At 35.4% G+C, this 23,319-nt stretch overlaps 1 protein-coding gene across 1 annotated transcript in view; it reads right to left on the minus strand.

Moving 5' to 3' along the window:
- Positions 1 to 1,235: 1,235 nt before the first annotated feature.
- The window catches only part of FH (fumarate hydratase), a 31,409-nt gene continuing 9,325 nt past the window's right edge, over positions 1,236 to 23,319 (minus strand). The window contains exons 3-10 of the mRNA XM_020982053.2: positions 21,000 to 21,110; positions 18,049 to 18,225; positions 15,816 to 15,998; positions 12,683 to 12,848; positions 11,327 to 11,530; positions 9,952 to 10,079; positions 7,368 to 7,521; positions 1,236 to 1,445 (exon numbers count right to left, since the gene is read on the minus strand). Coding sequence (XP_020837712.1) covers positions 1,303 to 1,445; positions 7,368 to 7,521; positions 9,952 to 10,079; positions 11,327 to 11,530; positions 12,683 to 12,848; positions 15,816 to 15,998; positions 18,049 to 18,225; positions 21,000 to 21,110 — 1,266 coding nt within the window. The 3' untranslated portion in view covers positions 1,236 to 1,302. The remainder of the gene's footprint in view (positions 1,446 to 7,367; positions 7,522 to 9,951; positions 10,080 to 11,326; positions 11,531 to 12,682; positions 12,849 to 15,815; positions 15,999 to 18,048; positions 18,226 to 20,999; positions 21,111 to 23,319) is intronic.

A 23,319-nucleotide genomic window follows, 5' to 3' on the forward strand; every position in this document is an offset into this window, starting at 1 on the left:
ATCACAGAACCACAGAGGAAACATCAGCTCAGCAAATCCAGAGTCACTTCCACTCTAAATGTTCTAACGGACCGCTTGCACCCGATTTGGGGCAGTGCCTTCCAAACTCATACGGCTCTGATCATCCACAGCCAAACACACCTTGATTCCAACATTGTGATGTCACTGGTCTTCTTCAAAAATAAATGATGAACAACAGCCAATCACTACAGCTAGAGGCCCTACAGCCTGGCCTCCAGTAAAACCCTGTATGTTTCCTGGTATTCACCACAGAAGATGAACCTGGGTGTTTTACACTTTGTACAGGGGGTTCTGTTATCTTGTGAAATAAGCTAGTTACTCATCTTTGATTCTCTAATGCAACATTCTTTAAAAAAAAATTAATATATTAGGTTTCCAGTTGAATAGATTTACACAAACCATCTGTTCTACTACCTTTCTGGACTCACGTTTACATTCCCCCTCAAGTTCTCCCTGTCTTGTTGCCCATGGGCTTCTGGCTGATTTTTTTGTGCATTTCTGGAGTAGAAGTCATCCAATTTTTCAATGGATTTCTTGATAAGTATTTGATATGCTATGAATTTCGGGTTTGTGCTGAGTAGCTCTGTGGGAACTAGGCTGTCTCTCTCCATTCATGCAGCTATCACTGCTGGAAGTCTGAAGTCTCCAAGGTAGCAGTTGAAGCAGAAGAAAAGACTACATGTAAACAATGCTGTACTAAACTCCTTTTGAAAGTGGTAAAATTTGGCCAATTCAGGGAAAATGTGATCTGCCTTTCTAATAAGTAAAAAAGCAATCTTCAATACAAAATGCTAGAAGCTACTACTATATCTTTAAGGCTTACATCACATTTCATTAATTCTACTTACTACTATAATTCCCTTAATAAATCTTATGGAAGAAAAAAATTACCTCTATTGGTAAATAACCACTATCAGGATATTGATAGGTATTAAAAGGAAAAGAGAGAGAGACTGTTGAATGATGATGGCAGAATGAGGGTCTGAAACCAGTAATATATTTACTCAACCTTATAGTCCAGTGTGTAGGAAGGGAATGAAAGGGGTATACATCTAGTACTGTAGGAAGTGACTGAGGAGCCAATATTTTGGGGGGTAAAAGTGATTTACAACTTTTTAAAGGGTTGCATATATTTTTTAAAGTCATAAATACATGCAATTATAACTAGATATAAAGACAAATAATGGTCACAACAAGGAAAAGAGGCTGCTAGATTTCTTTTAAAATTCAAAACAGTTTAATAATAATAATTTTTTTTTAACAAATGCTTATTTAAATATATTACTTAGGACCCAACATGTCCTTGGGTTTCACCCACTCATCAAACTGTTCTGCTGTGAGATATCCAAGTTCAATTGCTGTTTCTTTCAATGTTGATCCATTTTTGTGTGCTGTCTTGGCAATCTTTGCAGCCTTGTCATATCCTGAAGGAAAAAATAAAGAGGAAATAAAGAGCTGTTTCCACACCAAAAATATTGCAGCTACAAGGTATCATAAAAATGTCTATTTAAGATGCAACAAAGTAAATCTAAAAAATAAACACAATAACTTTTTTTAATAAAGCCTTCAATAACCCACAAGTCAAATTCTATATTAACAATGTTGCCAGGGTACCAGACACTGGTGATTAGCTGCTAGATATGATTTACAATTTACAATATGCTTTACACATATTATCTCGATTCTCACAACAACCTAACACAAATAGTGTTATTTCCGTTTTAAAGATGAACAAATTCAGGTCCATACAAACTTAAAATACAGCTGATAAACAATGGATCCAGGACTCAAGTCCATTCCAAGTTCTTGGATGAGCTGTGCCAAAAGCCCTCTCTCTAGGTTGCTTCTGACTAAGCTTCACATCTTCTAAGTTCACCCAGGGCTTTTGCAAATAACGTATTAAAAGTTGTTTTGAACAACTCTCCTCTTTTCAGTTCCCGGTTGCTTTTAAGAAATAATACCTATGCTATACAAATGACTGTAAAAACAGAAGAAACCTCCTTTAAAAGGCAAATAGTCCCCATACCTTAACCACGGAAGGATAAAGAAATAACAGTAGACTAATCTAATGAATATCAATTGGAAATTTTTAAAGAAAATGCTGCCAAAAAGAATATAGCAGCACTCATTAAGAGTGGCAAAAATGAAAAACGTTAGAGGGGATGCAGGAAAACTGGCCTAGTGTACTCTTTGGTGGAGTGGTGAATTGGTCTGGCCATTCTGGAAAACAATTTGGAACTAGGTTCCACAAGTTTTTAAACTGTGTACACCCTTTAACCGAGCTATACCACCACTACTAGGACAGTATCTCCAAAGAAATCAAAGAAAGAGGAAAAGAACTTGAACATGTAAAAATATTTATAGGAACTCTCTTCACAGTCCCAAACTGGAAACTAAGGGAGTGCCTACCTATTAGGGAAAGGCACAATTTGGAACATAAGTATATTGGAATATTTGTATGCCATAAGAAATGATGAAATGGACAATTTCAGAAGAAACTATGAAATGATGCAGAGTAAAGTGATCAGAACTAGAAATACCATTTATACAATGACAACACTGTAGAGAAAAACAACTTTGAGAGGATACGATTTATAAACCAAGAGTCCAGAGCACTTCAGTGAACATGAAGCACACCACCTATCTCCTGTCAGAGAAGTGATGGACTTAACATGCAGAATTACATATACATTTTTGGGCATGGCCAATGTTTTGCTGTACTACACATTTGTTATGAGGATTTTATTTTTCATTTTAAAAACTGTTTAACTGGGGGGAGCAGTGCAAGGGAGAGATAAATGTTACTTTAAAAAAATAATAAAACCAAAAACAACAATAACAAAATGTTACTATGACTGAGCTGGTTTTATACCAGAGGATGAAATGATGATTCATTAGAAAACAATTAGCACAATTATTCATTAAATTTAAAAAACAACTCCCCCAGCAAATCACATGATTATATCAATAGATGCAGAAAAGTCTTTAATAAATTATAACATTTACATATGCTAATGGCCCTAAAATGTAGGCATAGTATCTTTTTTAGTAAGATGAAAAACATCTGTCTAAAACCAAAAGCTAGCACTATATGCAATAGGGAAACATTAGAAGCCTTCCCAGTAAATACAGAAGCAAAGCATGCATAACCCTTTACCGCCAACTCCAGACATAGTCTTAGAAATACTAATAAGATAAGTACAACAAAAGAAATCAGTACCCCTTGGAGCACATGGTCTCTGAGCTCCTTTCCAACCCTAGAGATTCCAAGGTATCAATTATCTACACTCTGTTGATGGGTCTCAATAACCGCACCTAACTCAGGGCTGCCCTGCTCTAATAAGGGTGGACTGCAGTTCCACACACAGGCCTTTACAGTTTAATTCCTGATTCCTGCCTTGACAGTTTAACAATAGTTTAATAATACTGTTTCTGCACCACTCCCTGCTCCCGCTGAAATTCACCAATCTAAATACTTCTTTACAAGCTCAGCTCAGGTGTTTAGTTCCTTCATAAAATGCTTTCAAACACCCCCACCTATAGTGATATCTAAAATCTCAGGATTTCTAAAATTACATATTTATGTCAAAATCTACAACTAGTACCTCTTCTTTTCAATTAGATTGTAAGCTCCTTGGGGCAGGATTATTTATATCTTTATCCCACATAGCACCCAGTCCCTCCCTGGCATAAAGTTGGGATTTATTAATGTGATTAAAATTCCCTTTACAATGACAAAATAAAATGACTAGAGGGATATTTAGTTGTCTTGAATATTGACTATTTATTGTTAGTGCTAAACCAATAAAATTACCAAAGGGATATTTTACAGAGCTACACAAAACAGAAAAAAATTCACTGAGGGGCAAAATTTCTAGAATATTAAAGGAAAACAATGGGGGGGGGAGGTAGCAATGAAGAAGGTAGAAATAACACATAATTATAAAGCAGTAATCATTAAAAATACTTGGTACTAGTAATGTCAGTGGAACAGACTAGACAATGAAGAATTAAAAATAATTAAACTCAATAATCAAATGTTTGATAAACTTGAAAATTCAAGTAGGGGAAAAAAAACCTTTATTTGACAAGAACTGCAGCAAAAACTGAAAAAATTATGAGAAAAAACAGGTTTATATTAACATCGTACCAGATACAATAAATTCAAAATGGATACATGACCGGATACATGGGTACATGTATCAAAAATTATACCATTAAAAGAAGAGAGAAGAACACATTAATTTTCATGGTTATGGGTAAGAACCAAACAAGAGCAAGAAATGAAACTGAAAAAGTTTTGCATGAACAAAACGAATGCAGCTAGGTTAAGAAAGAGTTCAACAAGGGGGAAAAAAGACCCTTTGTATCAAATCTCTCTCATAAGGATATGCTATATAAGACACAGAGACACTAACAGAAATATATAAGACCAAAAGCCATTCCCCAATAGATGTCGAAGCAGTTTTCACCCCTGAAGATCCTTTCTCTTACTGGCTGATTCCTCCTAATTGAACCCCCATTTTAAGTAAAATGCCCATATCAGCCATGTTTTCCTGCCTTTCTGGACTTTACTTCTGACTATCTGGACTTTCTCTACCATGCCCTCTACCTTCCCACTTCACTCCCCTCTTTTAAGCTTCCATGTAAAGTGTTGTTTTCCCTTATTAGAATGTAAACTCCTTAAATGTACAAACTGTCTTTCTTTCTGCTTGTATTTCTATTTGTAGTCCTTAGCACAGTGCCTAGAATATTGTAATAAGCACTTAATAGTAAGTGCTTTTTGAGATGATTCTTTCATTTACTGATGTCTTTCCAGACCTATGTGTAGGCTGTAAAGTGGTAAAAGAAGGGTAACAGTGTACACTGAATATTCTTTAAAAGCTAGGACTTTTCTCCCCTTTTTTAGCTGACAACAAGCAATTTATGCTGACATTCTACCATAAGATTTGTTTCTACTTACTGTCAGGAATAGTATAAAGATAAAAGCAAGAAAGACTTAAGAAGAAGACTATATCAATGTGCTTGTGAGAGATACTAAATTAAACCATGCCACCATCATATATCTCTTGGCTAGTACATCTCTTTGTACCATTTCTTAAGGCAACATGTAGTGTGCAATTCGGAGCAGGAAAGGCTTGTTTCCCAGTTGGTTTCAACTACTTATCAGCTGACTGTGTAACCATGGAAGTATTTCTTAACCCCCTCTCAGGTTCTTTATCTGTAAAACGAGTATTATAACATTCACCTCACAAGACTATTGTGAAGCTCAGACAAGATAATACAATAGAGATCTGCTAACCTTTAAAGGGGCCATTTATATGTCAGCCATTATTATTATCACAAAGAAATAAGGGACATAGGGGTATGCAGAACAAAGAGAACAGGCACTAGCTAGTAAACAGTTTATGACATATATAATACACAAGGCACACAAGAAAGCATAGCAGAAAGATCAGAAGAAGGGAAAGGCTTCATGGAAGAGGCAGTCCATGATGTCAATCTTGAAAGTAGGAAAGCATTCTAGTTAGAGACAATGGCTATGAAACTGAGCAGAGGTATTAGATAGAATATCAAGTTTGGGGAATGCTGAGCAGGCCAGTTTCATTGCCCTCTGGCTCCACTCACCATCCTTGTAACTTCCCAGACATATACTCCCTAGCTCATCATGCCTTTATCTATATTTATTATCTCTGCCAACTAGAAGATAAGCTCCTCAAGAGCCAGGACTGCCTCACTTTTGTATTTGTAGCCCTAGCTCTTAGTACAGTGTTTATTAGTACATTGTAATATTTTTGTCATTCATTCCAATTTGAGTTCATGAAAGGGAGTAGTAGTGTGAAATGAGCCTGGAAAAGCAAGAAAAGGGTACTGAGGTCCAGGCTAAGGAGTTTGTATTTTACCCTACAGGCAACATAGCAGAGTGCAAAGAGAGCCAGCTTCAAAAACCAAAAAGAGACCTGGATTCAAGTCCTGTCAACATATATTATATCAAGTCAACACATATTGACTGTTACCTTGAAACTCCTCAACAAAGACTACAAGCTGCATAAAAGGTGCTGACTTGTACTGGTAGAGGCAGTTTTCTTATCTGGAAGTTCTTCCAAAGCAATGAAATCACAGGTCCTGTTCCTATCCTTATAGGCAATGAAGAGCCACTAAAGTTTTCAGCTAGGGGGTGCCATGGTTAGATACTAAGAGGTTTGCTTTGATAAAACCTATAGAAGATGTACAGGAGGCAGCCTAGGCAAGCAGTAATGAGGTAAAAACTAGGGAAGTGGCCACGTAAATGGAGAGACAGGGATTTGAGAGCAGATGTTTATAAGACTTGGTAACTGACAAAACACCAGAGAAGAAGGAAGAGTCAAATGTTTAAAAGACAACTCTAGGGTTTTGAAGGAAATAAATGCTGAGAGACTAATAAAAAACAATGTACCCACCAAAATGCCAAATTCTTCTGATGATTTTGAGATCAAAAACACAATATTGTTAGAAAATACTAAAGCTGATAAATATCACTGCTGTAACTGTTTAAATAAAGCAGGATAAGATTAGGTTGAGATGCCTAAGCCAGATTACCCTATTTCTGCAAAATTAGTTTTAAGTTGACATCAAATGGAATATATAATCTGTTTAGCTAATTCAATATTATAAAGGTGAGAATATTTACAAGTTGTCTAGATCCTAATTTCCACAACAAAATGACATTAAGATTAGACTTGTTACTATGAAAAAAATTTCTAAATTCCCCTAACAGCCACAATATATCAGGGTTTCTGATCCACAAAACCCATAAAAGTCAAAACATAAGTATCTGGTAAGAATTATGTGACTTGTCCATGTACCATGATAAGGTAAGGAGAAAGTATTTTAAAATTCTATTTCTGAAGGAAATGAGTTTCAACAAAAACTAGCATATTTTGAAAAGATCAAAATAATATAGAAGAGTAGAAATATCAAACAAAACACATATTGCCAATGATCTAGTTATTAATCAATAGAGAACAAGTGCCACCTAGTGACATTCCCAGCTGGGTATTTATTCTGAATCATCCTTCCATAAATGTTAGCCATATGAATTTCACCATGACAAAATAATCATAAAAAGTTTTTACCCAAGTTCAGTAAGCTGTTTCATAAAAAAAAATCTGATTGAAAACCAAATGGAATTTTGAATAAATAGAGCATTTTCAAAATACTATATATAAATTCTTAGCATTCACTATTTAAACAGAAAAAGTTTTGAGTGTTTACTGAAGTATATAATGTTCAAAAGTCATTTGCTGTTTTTTTTTTAAATCATGGCCAAAGTGTTATAGTCACACATTTCTTCCCTTAATACTTACCTATATGAGGATTAAGAGCTGTCACCAACATTAAAGATTCACTCATTAGTTTGTTGATCCTTTCTATGTTAGCCTGAATTCCAACCACACAGTTATCAGCGAAGGAAACTGATACATCCCCCAGAAGCCTTGCTGAATTTAAGACATTTTTAATCTATAAAATAGAGGAAAGATAAAGTGCCTAAATTATATGCTCATAAATAATATCTTATATGTACATAAACATCCTACATAACTTCATACTCGGTGGACCCACGATAAACTTATAGGAAGATGTGAACAATGGTCACACTGGATGGGCAGACAGGGACAGGTTGGAATCTGAACTGGGATCACAGATCTACTGTGGCAAAATGGATTCTCTGTCTCTGTCTCTCTCACACACACACATACACACACACACACACACACACACACACACACTCACTCATTTCACAAAATCCTGAGAGGAATTCTTCTGTAGAAATATTGCTTTGCCTCATAACTTTTGCTTTCTCTGCTAGAGATTCAGCAATGGCTAATAAAATATACTCTGGGAGAAGATGTAGTCTTGGCAGGAGAGATCCAGTATAAAGACTTCAGAAAACTAAAGAACTATGATGTTTTTTCTTTAAGGTGGGACACACATATTGAAAAGACACCTAAACAGTTTCAAATTGTAAAGGTCCAGAATCAATGGAATCCTAACTCAGAAAGGCTGCTGTTTCCTCATAACTGCAGGCAAACAAAATAAACAGAAAACATGATAGGAGAAAGGAATCAAAGTGAAAGACTTACTTTGGATTAAAAAAATTTTTTGGGGGGTGAGTGTGTGTGTGTGTGTGTGTGTGTGTGTGTGTGTGTGTGTGTGTGTGCGTGCACACCTGACTGAATTATTAGGAGAGGAAGGGAGTTTTTATGTATTCTGCTAAGAAATTTATACTGAGGTGTAGTAAATGGACTATATGAATGAATTTGGTCAAAATCTTTTTCTTCTGGATTGCATTGGGTGCTGTTAGCCAACCATCAAGCTGCCAAACCTTGATAGAATCTTTTGGGAAAAAACAAGCCAAATACATCCTATGATTGGCCCAAGCCAGAATCACATAACAGAACTGCTACTCTGTTTATACAATGGCATCTTTCACGAATCTCCAGAATTCTGCCACAATTACACTTCGTGGTATCAAAGCACCCCTAGGTTTTCAAATGCTTTGTCAGGGAAACATAAGCCCTGGCAAGTGCTCCTAAGCTTTGGTCTTACTATAGGTCCCACAATAGATTTATATCTGCTGCCTAAGGCCCAAGGTGATAAAGTTTTGACCACAGAAATTCAAGTAAATTGTCTGCTACAATATGGAAGGGTTGCAATCTGTAATGGTAGAAGGAACACCCACGTGGTTGAACTCACAGATTCTTAAAATACTGAATTTCACAAAATATCTTAAAATATTTTACAGATTAAAAGTGAATGGGTGATACACATCAATTATAGTCCTAAGTACTCAAACAAGACTTGAGATTTTGTCACCAGATCCCTACTTGCTACTGTAAACTCAAGGATCATGATTTTCTTTTTTTGTCCAGATCAGTTATGGGGAATATTTTTTTTCTGAACAACCTTTATTAGAAGGTATGTTTTGAAAGAATACTGCATTGAATATGGGCACTTTCGGAGACTAGAAGAATAATTAAGACTTGATGGCAAACTCTTAGTGATTTACTTTTTAGAAGTATTTTAAATGGTGCAGATAAATTATGAGTTACAACCTTCTCTAATGAGGTCATGCTTCCCAATGTAATTCAATTTAAAACTTTTTCTATATCAAACAAATACAAGTCTTTATGCCAGAAAATTCAAGTTAAATTTAGGTTATCTGGCAAATGAGAATGTGAACACATCAGGTTATTTTATGTTTGTGAAGTTCTTGAGATATTATTTGGTATGTTCCATGATTATCTTGTAATAGTTGGTATTAAACATCCTTATACTTTATAAACTGAATAGTGTAGGGAAATGAAAAAGCTTGTCCAGGATTATAAAGCAAGCTAACAGCACAAGAGGATAACATGAGTCAGTACTTCTGATCCTCAGTTTCCCCCTCATAAAATGGGGAAAATACTCACAGTACCAACCATATCAAGCTGTTGTGAAGATCAAAAAAGGTAATATATGTAAAGAGATTTGCAACCCTTAAGTGATATGTAAGTGGCCAATTATCTTTATATCAAGTAGACTTTTAAAAATGAGTTGTATTTACAGAACACATACTACATACACAGCACTAAATATTTAAAGGCCCTAGATGTGAATATGACTCATCTAAAATACTTTTAAATTACACTAAATATAATTATGCTAACTGGATGCACCGGAGCATTGTTCCAAGGCATTAAAATATCACCAAGTCACTTGAATTATGTACAAGACACCAACACTGATACCCAGGACTAATTGTTTAACATTAATATTCTTTTAGTATCTAAGTTGTATTTTTTTCTTGAGTATAAATTATGGCATTACAGGAATAATCTGTGAAAGATATATACCAAAATAAATGCCTTTTAAAGTCAAGATGCATTAAAGATTAAATTTAAAGCTTACTATCATTGGTTTGAAAACATTCAACTCAAAATGTCCATTGCTGCCTCCAACTGTAACAGCAACATGATTTCCCATTACTTGTGCTGCAACCATGGTAACAGCCTCACACTGGGTAGGGTTCACCTTTCCTTTAAAAGAAAAAGAAAAATGCTGCCAATGAAAGAGTAATTTCTAACACAACAATGATTATATTACTTGTTATCTCCTTTGCTAGCCCCCTTCTCATCTTGCCCTCTCTTAGCTCGTTAAGACTTTGCTCATGTCATATTCCTCCTCTAAGTTTCAAAGAGTTTCTTGACTGAACTGTCTGTTGAAATCCCCTTCCTCCTTCATTGCCCAACTCAGACGCTGCCTCCTATGTGAGCTTTCCCTGAACCTTCCTCCCTAAAATTTATCACAGTAACTTGCTTAGTTCTACTTTGCCCTCATTATGGCATGTTGCTGTTGAGTCACTTCAATCATGCTTGACTCTTCATGACCCCATTTGAGGTTTTCTTGGCAAAGACACTGAAACGGTTTGTGATTTCCTTCTCCATTTCATTTTACAGATGAGGAAACTGAGGCAAACAGGGTTAAATGACTTGCCCAGAGTCACATAACTAATAAGCGTCTGAGGCTAAATCTGAACTCATGTCTTCCAGACTCCAGGCCTGGTTCTCTATCCACTGCACCACCTAGTTGCCATTACAGCATACATTGTATCATATTCTCTCCTTTCTCATTAGATTGTACTCCATTCCTTGAGGGCAGGGGGCTGTGCAGAGCATAATAATGCCTTTCACCAGGTATCTGATTACTTGTTGTAAGATTTTTTCTAAGTCAAATAATTTGAAGCGAAAAATGCAGACATAATTTGAAAAGTTTTTAAAATACATAATAAAGATGAGACCCTCATATTAGTGCAGAATCAGTAACACAACAGAACTAGCCAGCGGCTTCAAACAATACTTCCCAGAGGGACAAGAAATTAGTCAAGGGTGTTACTCCACGGCTAAGGGTCACAGCAGCTTAGACATTTACAAGCCAGTGTTTCCTGGCTGCCACAATCCTGTGAAGACTGTTGCACTTATGTGTCATGCAGAAATCTCCAACAATAACTTATACAGTATCTTGATAAATTTCACCACGATGCAATGGGAGGCTCGGCTTACAGCACTTTCAGAAGGTCCTTCCACAACATGACAAAGTAAATGAGTAAATGCTTTGAGCAGCCTCTCTTCAAAGTTTATACCCTAACAAAACATCCTAATAGAATCTTTATACACCTCTTGCCTCATCACTTTTTGAATGACATGGTTACTGCTTCTAACAATAATCTGGGCAACAAGAAGACAAATTAAAAAGCTGAACTGAAATTCTGCCACTAGTCTGTTACCTGGCATGATACTGCTTCCTGGTTCATTCTCAGGTAAGATCAGCTCTCCTAGGCCGGAGCGAGGACCAGAGCCCAGAAAACGAATATCATTTGCTATCTTCATCAGACTACAGGCGACAGTGTTCATGGCACCACTGAGTTCAACCAGAGCATCATGAGCAGCCAATGCTTCAAATTTATTTGGAGCAGTAACAAAAGGCAAACCTAAGAAGAAGAAGAAGAAGAAGAATGATTTAAGATGGAATATCTTTTTAATCAGTTTAGGCAAGCTAAATCAAGATGTAATTCTCTCCAAAAAGTCAAAATTTGACCAGAGCTCAAATGTCAAAATGTTAGAAAATTATCTCATTTCAAACAGCTAAACAAGTGATACATAGCTATATTTCAACCAGTGTTGGTTACAGGTATACCTCAGGTGCTTCGTACCACCCCTAGGCACATCTAGCAGAACAATGGTCCAGGGTTCACCTTGGAATCAATCCTTGTTAGCTAACCATTTTCTCCCTCAAAACTGAAGTGAACTAAATGTCCTTCCCTCAGAATTCCACTATTCACTCCAGTAATCTGATAAATGAATCTGTTAAGAGTAATAATGGTTCATGAGTGACCTATCATGCTCCATACTTCCCCAACCCACCAAATATTACTTGCATTTAAAAAAAAAAAGTTTCTCTGGAGACTGCTACTGAGTAAAGGACAAGCTTAGGAAGGCCTCTAGGGGAAAATATTATCTGTAAAGCAGATTCTTCTATACTCCTAAAAATATATCACATGACTATCATTTATTCCTTTTATTTATGAGATTGGCTTTGATTTTAATGCTTCTCACAGGACTGTATAGTAACTAGCAAAAAAAGAACATATAGAATTTTGAAGCATAAATTAATTCACAGTGTAAAATTAACACTGTAAAGGAAATTTAAGATATGAGATGAGAAAATAGAGAAGAAACTAAGCAATTACTAACTAGCATCGAAAACACCACATTTACAACACAAGTGGAATTCCAAGTTCCCCTATCATCCTGCTCTCCTTTGAAGCTTGGAGAAAAAAAAATCCTTATGGGAAATACAACTGAATAACTATTATAATAGAGTTAATATAGTTTTCACAAGTACATGTTAATTAAATTTTCTAAGTACTCATAAAAAGAAGATTTAAAATGAAGAGGATTCTCATTAATATCTTCTGAAGTGGCTAACATATGTCCTTAATACATTTATTACAACTTGAAATTAGGAAGCAGTCAAGAAAAAAAAACATTGATGCTAATAACATAACACATTAAGCAAAAGCAACCACCACCCAGACTGGCACAACATAAGCCAATGTTCACTCCCACATTCATCCCCTCACCTGTAAGGGTGGCCACCTTTGCAGCCACCTTTTCTGCAAAGCCAATTCTGGTGTTTAGTCCTGTACCAACCGCAGTGCCTCCAGCAGCTAACTCATATACTCCCGGCAAGGCTGCTTTGATTCTTGCCATTCCATACTTCACTTGTTGAACATAAGCACTAAATTCCTTTGAAGATAGAGAAATCAAAGTGAAAATAACATAAGATAAATATTAAATCTTTTCTGCAGTCCACCCTAATAGCATTACACATATAGACTTGGCTTTCAAACAAACTTTACAGAATTTATCTGGCCATATCTTAGTTAGGCTATTCCAGTTACTTTGATCAGTAAAGATTTTTTTTTTAAATGAGGAAGAGTGGAAGTGCAAGAATTCTTATACTGCTGAACAAATTCACTGCTAAAATTATAAAAGGTTTCAGAGTCCAAAGAATAGAGAACATAAATAAACTTGACATAGGAAACTAAAAACAAAATGGATAATTTAATAGTTTACATGATTTTGAACATGAAGAAATTTTAGAAATCATCTATTTCAACCCATTCATTTTACAGGTTAGGAAACTGAGGCACTGAAAACAAACTAAGGTCAACTAATTGTAAATCCAATGCTCTTTCCATGAAATCACAATCTTTTTCTTTATATCTACAAAATTTCATTTTAATTTTTAATTCAAATCTATTAGGTTAAACAAATCAATCAATAAGAAACCAGCATTTAGGCATTTACAATGTGTCAGGTGCTCTGCTAGACACAGGGGGTAAATTAAAATCCTTGATCTCAAGGAGATTATACTTTCTTGTAAGTAATTTGGGGAAAGAGGGTGGCACTAGCAGTTGCGGTAGAGGGAGATTAGAGAAATCAGGAAAGGCCTTATATTTGAAGTAGCCTTGAATTGAGCTTTAAAGAAATTATGGGGCAGCTAGGTGGTGCGGTGGATAGAGCACCAGCCCTGGAGTCAAAGGACCGAGTTAAAATCTGGCCTCAGACATCGCACTTACTAGCTGTGTGACTCTGGGCAAATCACTTAACTACAACTGCCTCACCCAAAAAAAACCAAAACAACTCCAATACCCAAAACCCCAAACCAAAACATATAATGGAACTTCATAGGGGCAGTTAGGTGGAGCAGTGGATAGAGCAAAGGCCCTGAAGTCAGGAGGACCTGAGTTCAAATCTGGCCTTAGATCAAACACTTGACACTTACTAGCTGTGTGACCCTGGGCAAAACACTTAACCCCAATTGCCTTAAAAAAAAAATTATGGATTCTAAGAATTAGAGGTGAGAAGGGAGAGTATGGACACACAGCCTGAGACAATTTATTGAATATATTAGAGCAAAAATTAACTGGTGAGTCTTGGCACATTTTTATATTGAAAGAGAGGCTTAATAACTAGGCCAACACCACAAATTGGTATTAGAGGAAAAACAGTCCAAATTTGCAATCTTTTTCTCTACCTACTAAAAGTTACCTCCATCATATTCCTTTCAAATATTTCTATCTTCAAACAAATACGGACAAGAAGGAATACTCAGTCAGTACTATAACTGACATATAAAATATGACAAGATTGGGTGATGAAGTCCCAGATCTGTATGGTAATGATGGTAGCCACTTTAATTCTCTCATCTCTGGTACATATCTGCCAATTTCACTTTTTTTTTGTAGTAATAATATATACAGCATTTAAAAAAAAATACAGATGGTATTATAAGAGCAATCATCTATAGAAACTGTTGATGTAAAGAATTCCAGCACAGAAGACAGTAGTGTACGATCTCTAAACATGGATGACGATGAATAATAGCCTAATGGAGTAGTAGTATTTAATGTAAGCATTTTCAATATCTGACACACAAAAGAAAAACATGTTGTTCGCAAGCCACTCGAATTGGATCTCAACTTCATGAAATTAAAGATAACTTCAAAACTTCAAGGAGCCATAATTTCGTTGGTATGGGTATATCCTCTAACAATGTAGATTATAACCCTTATGTATCTTAGGAAATTATCTTTACAAGCTACTGCAGTTAAAAATCCATCACCTAATGGCCAGCCTTCAAATAATGAGCCTCCATGAAGTTAGCTAAGCCAGTCCTAGGGAAACAAACCTACCCACATTCAAAATCTTTCCAGAAAGTAGGTAGGACCTACCAGCGCTTCCATTCTGCTGGTGCAGCCTCTGAGAATTCAGGGTAATTTTAGTCAGTCCACAAGCATTTATTAAGTGAGCACTGTTTGCCAGGCCCCATGCCATGATTAGGCACTGAAATAAGGCCTTAGAAACCTCTCTCTCTCTCTCATATACTATTGCTGAGCACCATTTAGATGGTGAGAAAGAAGTACTTTAAGAAACTTCCATAATTAACTCCTTTCCTTCCTGTTCCTTTCATCCTCTGAACTTCTAATAGGTAGTTTATAATGCCAGTTTTTCATCTGACATATATGACTATATGGTAAAATGTGTATATGTGTGTGTGTAAATACACACACACACACATGCATATTTAATTCTCTCTCAAATTATTATAAGCCTTTGAGAGCAGTGATTTTGAATCACAGAATCATGGAACACAAAACAGGAAGACATCTTAGATCATCTTGTGAAGACTTTTCATTTTACAGATGAGGAAATATGGCAGGCAAAGAGGTTAAGTATTTTGCCCATCCAAACTAGGATTCTAACCTCTAAATTATCTTTAAGCTTAGAAGCTCATGCTTTATACTTTCATATCCCTCACATCCAGTAAATATTTGTAGATATATGAAAATAACCTAGCAAATTGGAAAGTGCTTATCCTTCCACATGTGGACAGAATAGTATACAAAGTAAGACGGAGCTAAAATAAACAAAACAAAATATATGCTTATTTTTAACCTATTCAGTGAAGGAAGAGATCATGGAAATGTCTCAAGTAGCAAATGGTTTAATATCTAAGAACTTCTTAATGACTATAAATGCAAAAGCAGAACTCTTCGCTAATGAATTGTATAAATCGCTATATAAAGCCTCTGAAACAGTGTTAACTTAAATACAGTGATAACTAAGTGTCACAAAATAATTTAGCAGTGTGATGCATTTACAAATCTTCTTAAAGAAGACATTTTTTTGTTGTTGATGATTTCTTACCTGCCCAAGAGTAAGCGGAACAGCATCCTGTGTATGAGTACGTCCAATTTTAATTATTTGGGAAAACTCTTTGGACTTGGCATCTAAAGCATCATGAAGTTTCTGCAGTCCAGGTAATAATACTTCGTGGACTTCTGTTGCAGCAGCAATATGCATTGCTGTGGGGAAACTGTCATTTGAGCTCTGTTGAAAAAAAAAAAGTTAAAATCAGAAGTAGAGAAAAAAAATACCTGAAGTATTGAGTTACTGAGGAAATGCAATGTATCACTACACGAATCTAAGCCCACCCAAAAATTTATTCACGTTTAACTGACCATCTGCCAATAGTGGGAGACTAGCACAGAAGGAATAATCTGATGTGTTGTTCCTTCCATTGTACCACTCGCTAGCTATCAACTTCTTGGGTCACGTGATTCTTTCTGTTTCTTTTAAGTTTCAATCTAATTCAACTGCTTCAGATTTACCTGCTCATTCTAGAATCAAGTCTAAAACGGAAAGATCTGAGATAGGTTCACACTGAAGTATTTAACAGACAGTACCAAAGAAACAAAGAGTAATTGATGTCTCTATGTATTAATTCTATTTTAAAAGTACTAAATACAAATCTTAAATTTTAAAAATTAGAGCTTTGATGTTTAATTTAAAGGCTTCTTTTAAAATCCTATAAGTATCCAAAGAATATTAAAAATCACAACACTAGGGAAGTAATTTTTAAAGGGAAAAAAAAGACATCTCCATACCCACCCAAAGCAAAACTGAGATAAAGGAAGAGCTGACTTTGCAATTTGATGTGCCCTGCTCCTTCAACAAGAGATATGCTAATTCCAACATATTCTTCACTAAAGTGGTAGTTTCTAAGTGCTGACTTTTAGAAAATCTTCCCAACCTATATTATAACCTCTTGTACTGGTACATTACCAACAGAAGCCAAGAAAAGGAAAACGTGTGTACATATATTTAAACTTTAACAGGTCTGCCTTTTTTGATCCAAACAAAGTTGTGCTGCTTAACATATATGTATGGATGAGGGTGAGTGTACAAATGCCTTTTTGCCATTTTATAAATTCTCCATTTTAACTGGTATTCTATTTTAAAATCTCATTAAATATTTTACCAATTTTATATTAGTGATAATAATACATAAACATAAAAAAATGCATGTGGGGGGAGGGAAGGAGGAAAAGAACAAAGTAAAAAGTACACAGCAGAGAGAACAAAAGAAAACTTACAAGGAAGCAAAGAAAAGATGGACAGCCCTCAACACAACACGGAGATTTATTATATAGACTTTCTTGAAATTGAAATTTATTGCTGTATATTTTGAATCCTCTCTCATCTTCTGCTGTGCACATGACAATGCTTTTCTTATTTTGCATTATTTCAGTTCTAACATTTGTTTCTTTTTTTTCTTATTTTGTATTTAAGTTTAAAATTTCAAAATTTACAAAACAAAACATGTGCTTTGGAAAACATGTTCTGCCCCTAAAGTATACTCAATTTACCTAAAATAGTAGTTTCCTAGCCCATCAAACTAAATAACTCTAGAGGAAGAAAGAGAGAAAATATTGAAATGGAAAGGGAATGGAGAAGAGGGACAGTGTTATACCTTCCTTCTATCCTCTCTCCCCCTCTCCCACATCCCTTTCTAAATTTTATGTCTGTTCTAAATGAAAAACAACAGCTTCCTTTGTAAAGTTCTATAAAGTAAGGAATTTGAAAATAGGAACTGCTTAAATGATAATTTAAAAGGAATAGAGACTGGATCTATGATTTCACTGACACAGGGAACTCCCTCTTCCAATGGAAGTTGGCACGTTTTCGTGCAACAGCAAAGAATACTAAGTGATTCACAGAATCACACAGCAACCCAGGATCAAAGGCATAACCCGAACCCAGATCTTCCAGGGTTCCCAAGGCTAACTCTATCACTTTGTCTGCCTCTGATTTAAAAGATTAATCTAACTTTCATTGCGTGAAGAACATCTTCAAGACGTTGAATTTGTATGTAAAAATGCATCATCCCCTCCACAAAATAATTTCTAGGAAATCTGAGAAAAATACAACCAAGACTATTGTTTCAAAAAAAGATACCTAATGAGAAGTCTTCTTATTAAAAGAAATGGGTAATATAACTTACTTTGTTTTTAAAGAGGCTTAATTTTTGCTTTACAAAGAATACGTGCTATTCCTTTCACCTTATAATAATGGAAAAAGGTTGAAACTATATACTAACCTGGCTTTTATTGACATGATCGTTAGGATGCACAGGATCCTTGCTCCCCAGTTTTCCTCCTAATATTTCAATTGCTCTATTGCTAATAACTTCATTGACATTCATATTTGTTTGGGTTCCAGATCCAGTCTGCCATACCACAAGAGGAAAATGGTCATTTAACTTGCCATCTATTACCTGTAAAAAGTTAAAAAAAAAAAAAAGATTAATTTTAAAAACAAAATTAAATGCCAAATATTTTAACTATTTTTCATTCTGAGGCTAACTACTATTTATAATACTTTCTTATTTATTATAAGTAAGCTTATCTTTTTTCTCAACTGCTACCTATGCTCCTTCCCTTTTCCCTTCCTCAGTGTAACTTTATGTCATATAACATATATGTTAAATGCTGATAAACTAAAATGACCTGAGATTTTCCTTGGTATGAAAGTTCAAAATAAGTAAACTGTGAAATGTGCCAATCCAAAAAGGTAACACAATCTTAGGCTGCATTAAGAGAAGCATAGTGTCCAAAAGGAGGGAGTTGATAAGTCAACTTTATTCTTTCTGGGCCAGACAACATCTGGAGTATTATTTTCAGAACTAGGTGCTGCATTTTAGAAAGGACTGACATCTGTTTCCAAAGAAAGATGCTGAGGGCCCTGGAGACTATGCAATATGAGGAGAAGCTGAAGAATGGAAGCAAGATAGCACAGTAGAAAGGGGGCTAGATTTAGACCCAGAGGATCTAGATTTGAATCTCGGCTCTGCTACTTTTACTGTGGGCCTTTGAGTAAGTTATTTAATAACTCTGGGCCTCAGTTTCCTCATCTGCAAAATGAGAGACCTCCGAAGTCCCTTCAAGATTTAAGTTCTATGATTCTATGACCTAGGGATATGAACAGGAGACTTAGCTGGGTCATAACTGTCTTCAAGAGCTCAAATGGCTGTCATGGAAGGGGTATCAGACTTACTCTGCTTGAACACAAGGAAAACTAAGAGCAATGCACAGGAGTTGCAAAGAGGAAGACCTTGACTCAATACAAGAAAAAAGATTATTAAAAATCAAGTTGAACAAGAGTAGAATGGCAGGGAATGCCTTTCTTTCCTCTGTTGAGAATCACAGAGCAATGATTCTGAGTTTATCAGCAGCAGACCCCGAGGGCCTACAGGGTTATGACAAAAGGTCCACATATTCCACAGGTAACTAAAAATAAGCAAACATTCTTTTTATAAAGTGAACACTACAAATGCGATCTCTGTTGTCATTATACAGGTGCATTTTAAAGTATTAACTAAATTTAGTGATTTTTTTGCTGTTATACATATTCTCAGTCATCAGATACCAATACAAACTAACTTCTACCATGGCCCACAATTTTTCAAAAATATCCTTAAAAGAAGCCTTCATTCTTGTCAAGGATGGGAACCACCTGAAGTAGAGGAGATTCTTGTTTATCTATAGATCAGACTAAATGGTCTGCCTTATTTAATTTTAGAATTTGAAGGTGACAGTAACAATATTATAAGAATAATCAACAGTGAAAGACTTACCTACCGTGATCAAATACAATGATCCACAACAATTCTAAAGAACTCATGATGAATAAACATCAAGAGAGAGAAGTGATGGACTGTGAGTGCAGAGTGAAGCAGATTGTTTTTCTACTTTTTTTTCTTGCCACTTTTTGGCAATGTGGCTAATATGTAAATATGTTTTGCATGACTACTATGCATGTATAATGGATTTCACACTGCATATATTTTCAGTGGGTGGGGAAAGGGGTGGTGGGAGAATTTAGAACTCAAAAGTTTTTAAAAAATGCTAAAAATAAATTAATTTTTAAAAAAGTTGAGAATTTGTAGGCGAATCAGGGCCACAGAGGCATTAACACTGTACTCTACAAATATTTTAAAACATAAACACTAATTTTCCTAAATAGCACAATTATTGCAATGTTGCAAATCTGAAACAAGTAAATTCACACACACATGCAAAAAACCCTACCATTTCTGCATCTATAAGGTTTAATCAATTAAGAAAGAGATACCCTACCTGTAAGGCTGAGATTCATTTTTTCAGCACAGGTATATCTGTTTTTAGCTGCTAGATTGAAACCCAACGGATAGATCAATTAGGGTCAGCATAACACTGGACTAGTAACTTGAATGGTAAATCATGGATAGGTATTTCTTCATCTCATGGGTCACCTAACAGATGCCCAGCATTTGGCAGCTGCCTATGCTGGAAGCTGGCAGTATCCATGCTTTAGGTTAATTTGAGTGCACATATATTTTTAACATTAACTATATACTCCTCCTAGTTTAAAAAATGCATATAATTGGAAAAGTTTATTACTTAAAGCAATCAGTTCTTTAGATAAGAAAATATAAGGGAAAAGAAATTATCAGTGAAAAATACACTTAACTCGGGAGCCACAAAAAACCCTGGATTCAAATCCCCATCAAAACACTTACTAACCAGGTGACTGGGTCTATCACTTAACCTTTCTGATTCAATTTAAGAAAACCCTCTGAACCTCAGTTTCCTCATCTGTAAAAAGAGATGATAACAACGGCATTAAATTACTGCTGTGAGGAAAGCATTTTTGCAAAATATCATGTAATATGATTTGTTATTAAAAGCATAATCCAGGTAAGTTTTTTCATAGTTACTAAAATCTTAAAGTTAAAGAAAGAAGGTCTAGAGGCTAAAAAATAAAAGCTTAACCACAACATCAGGGAAAACTACCACTGGGAAAGAAAAAAAGCAGAAATGAAACCGCAAAACCATGTCCTGACCCAGGAAAACAAGTCATGCTGTTTTTAAAAAAAATTTATCTTCACAAAATAATGCTCCATGGTGGCCTTCCCCTAATCTCCACCCAATCTATGCAGTTTAAAAAAATCATTAACACAATCTGGTATAGGTCTGATGATATAAAAGAAACATAGTTAGCACCGCCTACCTCATCTGCTGCCTTTATAATTGCACCAGCAATCTTTTGATCAAGGCCATAATCCTGGTTTACTTCAGCAGCTGCCCGCTTGAAGATGCCAAAGGCTTTTATGACTGGGATCTGTAATTATATTTAGAGTGTTTCTCAAAATGCACATTACGTTTATTGGTTATACAGGTTTAAAACTGAGGCCAGTAATAAAATTAGTATCAAGATAATTTCAAATATATTTAGAAGATAAAGATTATAGTTGATATAAACCAATGACAGATCATAATAATGAGCTTATTTGTAGAGTATGCAAAATGACTGTCTTTTTTTTTTAAAAAGAATCTAATATATGTGTCTCCCCACCCCTAAAAGTTGCTCAGGCACTTCAGTAGCTGATTTTATCAAAGTGGTTATCCCCACAATGGTATAGAACTCAACTCATCTACCCCTTCTCATCTTGGGTGATTTTCATCTATGTCCTCCCATAAATCCTCCAGAAAGAACATACTGAATACACTAGAGGCCTTCTATTAAATCTTTTAATATTTTGTGAATACTTTGGCTATCCATCTGTCACCCCTCTCTCATAATGTGACCCACTTCATTTCCTGATCACACATTTCCCACATGACATAATCTATGCCACTTTTTATGCTACAGCTTTTTATGCCCACTGTGTATTTCTCTATTGACCCATAGCTTAGATCTTGAACACGGTGTTTCTTACCATCTTCTTGAGCTATGATCCTGTATCTCATCTCCCTTTTCACAGGTAGAATCCTTGAAAAAGCCATCTACACTTATTGTCTCTACTTCCTCACCTCCTACTCACCTCTCAACAGCCTAAAAGACGGCTTTTGATTTTACCTCTACGCTACAATGGCTCTTTCCAAGGTAATAATTTCTGAATTTCTAAATTTTATGGTCTTTTCTCCATCCTTATCTTTCTTGACTTCTTGGTAACTTCTGATACTATTGGCCTTAACCCTTTCTGGATACTCTCTCTTGGTTTCCACATATCACTACCAGGAAAATTCTGGTATTTAAAAGATAAAGTTTGTTTTGAAAAGCATCCTACAATGGAAAGAACTGCACAATGTCCAAAATGCAAGAGCCCACTTCTCTTTCTCTTATTCAGTTCAGAGTCCAAGTCAGTGTCCGTTTGCAGTGTCTATCTGAGACAAAAGTATTGATAAGCAAATTCAACAGGCTGCACTTCTAATTCCATGTCATAGTATATGCAATAGGCTTTCTTTATTCTCTGACCAAGTTCGAGCAGCAGTTAATTTTTTTGAGGTCCTGTGTTATTCTAGTTCTTGGTACAATCAATGTATCATCCATAAGAGCGTCTGAATGACATCACCATTTATACTTTTCCCACTTGGCCTCCATTTAAGACAGCTACAGAGACAAACATCTCACAAATATATTTGTATTTTTCTATCTCATCTGATGATGATAGTCAAAAGGTCTTTGAACTAAGTTTCCTCTATTCATACCTCTGAAGGAAATTAAAAATAGCACAGAGTAGGAGCTTGTAAACTTCTATAACATTCAGTAAATAGTATGACTTAAGATGTATCTGCCATGTAAAACTGTTTGTGAAAGTCTGACTGTTCTCTTTCCACATGTTCATCAAGGATATCCTTGATATGTCCATAGTCGTTCTCATGAAGATTTTATTAAGATAAGAAAGTAGATATATGGGACAGAAATTATCTTCTTTATTACTGGGGTTTTTTTCCCCAATGGGGTGGGGTGGTGTAAATCTGATTCTTTCCACTTATTCCTTTTTTCAAGTAGGGTGAAAATCAATCTCTTGAAATGTTTTCAAAAATCTGCTGCTGCCAGGAGACATCTCTTCTAGCTAGCTAACTGAGGATATAAGTTGTGCAGTCCAGCTGATCTTTATAATTTTTTCTAAATGTCATTTCTATTTCCTCACATCTGCTTAGTTTCCTCATCTGTGAAATGCAGCTAAAAACAGCACCTACCTACTGGGATTACTGTGAGGATCAAATTAGATAATATTTGTAAAGTACTTTGCAAGCTTAAAGTGCTATATAAATGCTAGCTATTATTATTATTATTAATAATAATACATCATATAGCATTATTTAGGACCTTGATATTAGGCTAAATACTTTTGGACGATTCCAAAATAGTTTTGGGCAGTTCTATTGTCATAATGATGAAAACAGACCACTATAAGGACAATAATTGATTTGTTTTCAAATTTTCTATTTATTATTATTCTCCACTTTTGTCTTGGAATGATCTAACTCATCCTCAAACTAAGCTCTCTACAGACTAATTTCTTTTCTTCATTGTTCTTTGA

Source organism: Phascolarctos cinereus, unplaced genomic scaffold (genome assembly GCF_003287225.1).
Source record: "Phascolarctos cinereus isolate Bilbo 61053 unplaced genomic scaffold, phaCin_HiC Scaffold_5;HRSCAF=322, whole genome shotgun sequence".
NCBI lineage: Eukaryota > Metazoa > Chordata > Mammalia > Diprotodontia > Phascolarctidae > Phascolarctos > Phascolarctos cinereus.